The sequence below is a fragment of the Martes martes genome (genome assembly GCF_963455335.1).
Source record: "Martes martes genome assembly, chromosome: 9".
Taxonomy (NCBI): Eukaryota; Metazoa; Chordata; class Mammalia; order Carnivora; family Mustelidae; genus Martes; species Martes martes.
Genome location: NC_137896.1, coordinates 123,064,920 through 123,067,969, shown reverse-complemented (window position 1 = coordinate 123,067,969; position 3,050 = coordinate 123,064,920). Strand labels below are relative to the sequence as shown.

The 3,050-nt window shown below is 39.7% G+C and overlaps 1 protein-coding gene across 1 annotated transcript; it reads right to left on the bottom strand.

Moving 5' to 3' along the window:
* Window positions 1-2,545: 2,545 nt before the first annotated feature.
* LOC308349828 (ATP synthase subunit f, mitochondrial-like) lies at window positions 2,546-2,812 on the bottom strand (the record flags this gene model as incomplete). The annotated part of the gene is made up of 1 exon (XM_080814696.1): window positions 2,546-2,812. One exon carries the CDS (start codon window positions 2,810-2,812, stop codon window positions 2,546-2,548), a length of 267 nt encoding a protein of 88 aa, XP_080670822.1.
* Window positions 2,813-3,050: the final 238 nt, after the last annotated feature.

Below are 3,050 nucleotides of genomic sequence, written 5' to 3'. Positions count from 1 at the left end.
AGTGAGAATTTATTTCAAATATAACCACCCTGATTAGTATCATATTTGTAAAACATATGATGTCATCTAATTATTAATTACATTCTAATTTCTCTCTCCCACAATTCAGTGGAAAAGCAATCACCAAGTATGTTAGGGGCAATGAAGGGAACAGGAATTAACAAAACCAGGGTCCAAACACCAGTGTAAGGATGTACAGATCTCATGTTTGTTCATGTTGCTCACAAGATAATTTTCTCATTCATGTCCGACCCCTCATCTGATGGTAGAAATGACACACTCAGGTCATTACCTCCTCTGGTATACAGCTCCATGTTTGCCTATGACTTCTTCATTATACGCTTTCCTAGGCTATTGTTTTGTGTCCCATTACTTTTAAAATATTGGTTTCTTTGTGTAATTGGCCACTTGGGTTTACTTTTACTATTTTGGGCACTGAACTTGGAAGAGAGTACAATGATCCACTGAAGCACATTTATTTTATGGGTGGGTAGAATATAAGAGGCTGAAAAGTGCAGTTTCTCCCAAATATATTGCACATGTCCAGATCTTTATTCAAAATCCTGCTAACCCAACTCTGCTTTCATGAATTTCTTTTCTCATACCTCTACCACTTAGTAAAAATAAGCCCTTTCTTCAAAGTCTGCCTCCTCTAAGAAGTCTTCTCTGACCACTTCCATTTCCATTCAATGTATACTTCCCTTATGCTCTTATTTACTTCCCATGCAACTTAATGTTTCTAGTATGTATGTCACCTTAAACAGACTAAATAGATCTATGCCCCTGCATGGCCACACTGTGTCCTAACCTCCTTGTCACTGTCTGGCACAGAGTTGGCACAGGCCAATTGCTTAAGCAACATTTGTGAAACATAAGATGGTAATAACATTTTGTTGAACACTTACATGCTAAGCACATTGTATGTTATCTCATAACAACTCCATGAGTTAAATACCATTACTATTCCACTTTTAAAAATGAAGAAATTGAGAAATTAGATGGCTTAAACAGTGTGCTTAGTGTCAGAGCTGGGATATGAAGTTGGGTTCTGTCTTAGAGCAAATACTCTACGATGTGATGATGTTTCTCTCCAGGGCTTTGCTCCGTGATTTATTCTTTTATTTCTTCTCTGTTTCATCACCATAATCATCTCTTGAGGGTGGGGTGGAGAGTGTTATTGTATGGTTTAAAAAAAGATGTATAAATAGTCAGAAATTCTCCATGGAGGAGCTTATAGGGGATTGATGTTGGGAACAAGGAGTGTATAAAGTCACATTATACAGTTAGCTGAGGTCCTTGGATTCTAAGTGATTTAATTCCATAATGCTGGTAGTATTTCTCAAAAATAGAAGAGGCACCAAAGGTGGAATCTGCACTTCCAGTATCACAAATGGAGTGAGAGACTATGGAGTTTGTTAATGCTGTCTAATCAGGTCACTCTCCTGGGCCCACTTGACACCCAAATCTCCATCCCCTTCTGCTTTCACAGCAGAGGAAAGGGATGGCAGTACTTCCCCTCTCATGGATTTACATAATTGTAAAGCATCAATGATGCCATTGCTTTTTCAAAATGATTGTTGGAATGTGATTAGCTACGACAAGTCCCAGAATAAAATACATCTGTATATTTCCTGCCTTTATGAATGTCTGAGAACAGACAATGGACTGGAGAAACATCTGAGAGAAGCAGGCGAACATCTGCTAGATCAATAGCCCTTATACAATTACCCTCCTTAGAAGGCAAACCCTAAATGACCCAAAGCAAGAATTTTATTCATAAAGAGACTGAAACAAAGGAGACAGTGTTTAAAAAGTACTTTCAAAATTATAAGAAACTGCCCAAATGTGAGCTATTTTGTTTAAACAGTTCATTAAAAGACCCCCTACTCAGGGTCTTCAGTATTTCTGGGGTAGTGAAAACATAAAGGAAGATGCCTATGGTTTCGACATGTATTGGAAAGAACTGAGACCTGTTAAAATAGAAAAGAAAAAAATTGCATGAATGAAAGATCCTAATCTATGATTATCATTGGAATGATCTATGCATTGAACAAGCCTCTGAAATGTTCTCTGCAGTCCTTTGACAATGCAGTCTCCTTATCAGAGTCTTTCTTATTTGAATTTTAGAGTTTGGGTCATAGAGACAACCTAGTTTCAGGAAAGTAAACATTCTATCCTACACCTGACAGTGGGAACCCCACAGGGAACTCAGCTGCATATATTGGTGTGAAGCCTAGAGAGGGCTGATGGGATGGGGTGAGGATTGTAAACAGCAGGAACATATAAAAATGTATGCAGTAATATTGCCTTTCTACAGTTCTTCTAAATACTGCAGTGGCCAGGAAAGAATTATGATATCCACTGAGTAATCTAAAAACACTAAGGACATGTGATTATCTGTTACTTTTCTTTTCCTTTTTTTTTTTTTTTTTTAACAGTCATCTTTATTGGTTGTTAATTCTGAATTACGGTATGAAAGGATTCAAGGGTGCCAAGCAAAGGTCATGGTCAGGAATGCCACATGTGCCTCCACACTGGGCCCTCTTCAGTGGTACTTGTGTATCCGTTCATGCTTGAGTTCCTTGTAACAAGGAAAGTAGTTGAAAACCACATAAGCTGCCAGCACCATAGAAATCCCAGCGATGCCCCCTTTCTTCACCTTGACATACTTGTTGTAATACCAGTAGTAACTTATTTGAAATGCACCGGAAGTGCCCTTAGGGGTGAAATCCTGCATCAGTATCCAGCTGGGCAGCTCTCCTAGTTTCACATCCATGGGCTTCTTCTCCTTCACTGGTATGACTGACGCCATCTTGGAGCCCTGGGTGTCTGCTCCCCTGTTACTTTTCCTTTTTTTTTTTTTTTTTTTAAGATTTTATTTATTTATTTGACATCACAAGTAGGGAGAGAGGCAGGCAGAGAGAGAGGAGGAAGCAGGCTCCGCGCTGAGCAGAGAGCCCGATGCGGGGCTTGATCCCAGCACCCTGGGATCACAACCACAGCCGAAGGCAGAGGCTTAACCCACTGAGCCACCCAGGTGCCCCTCCCCA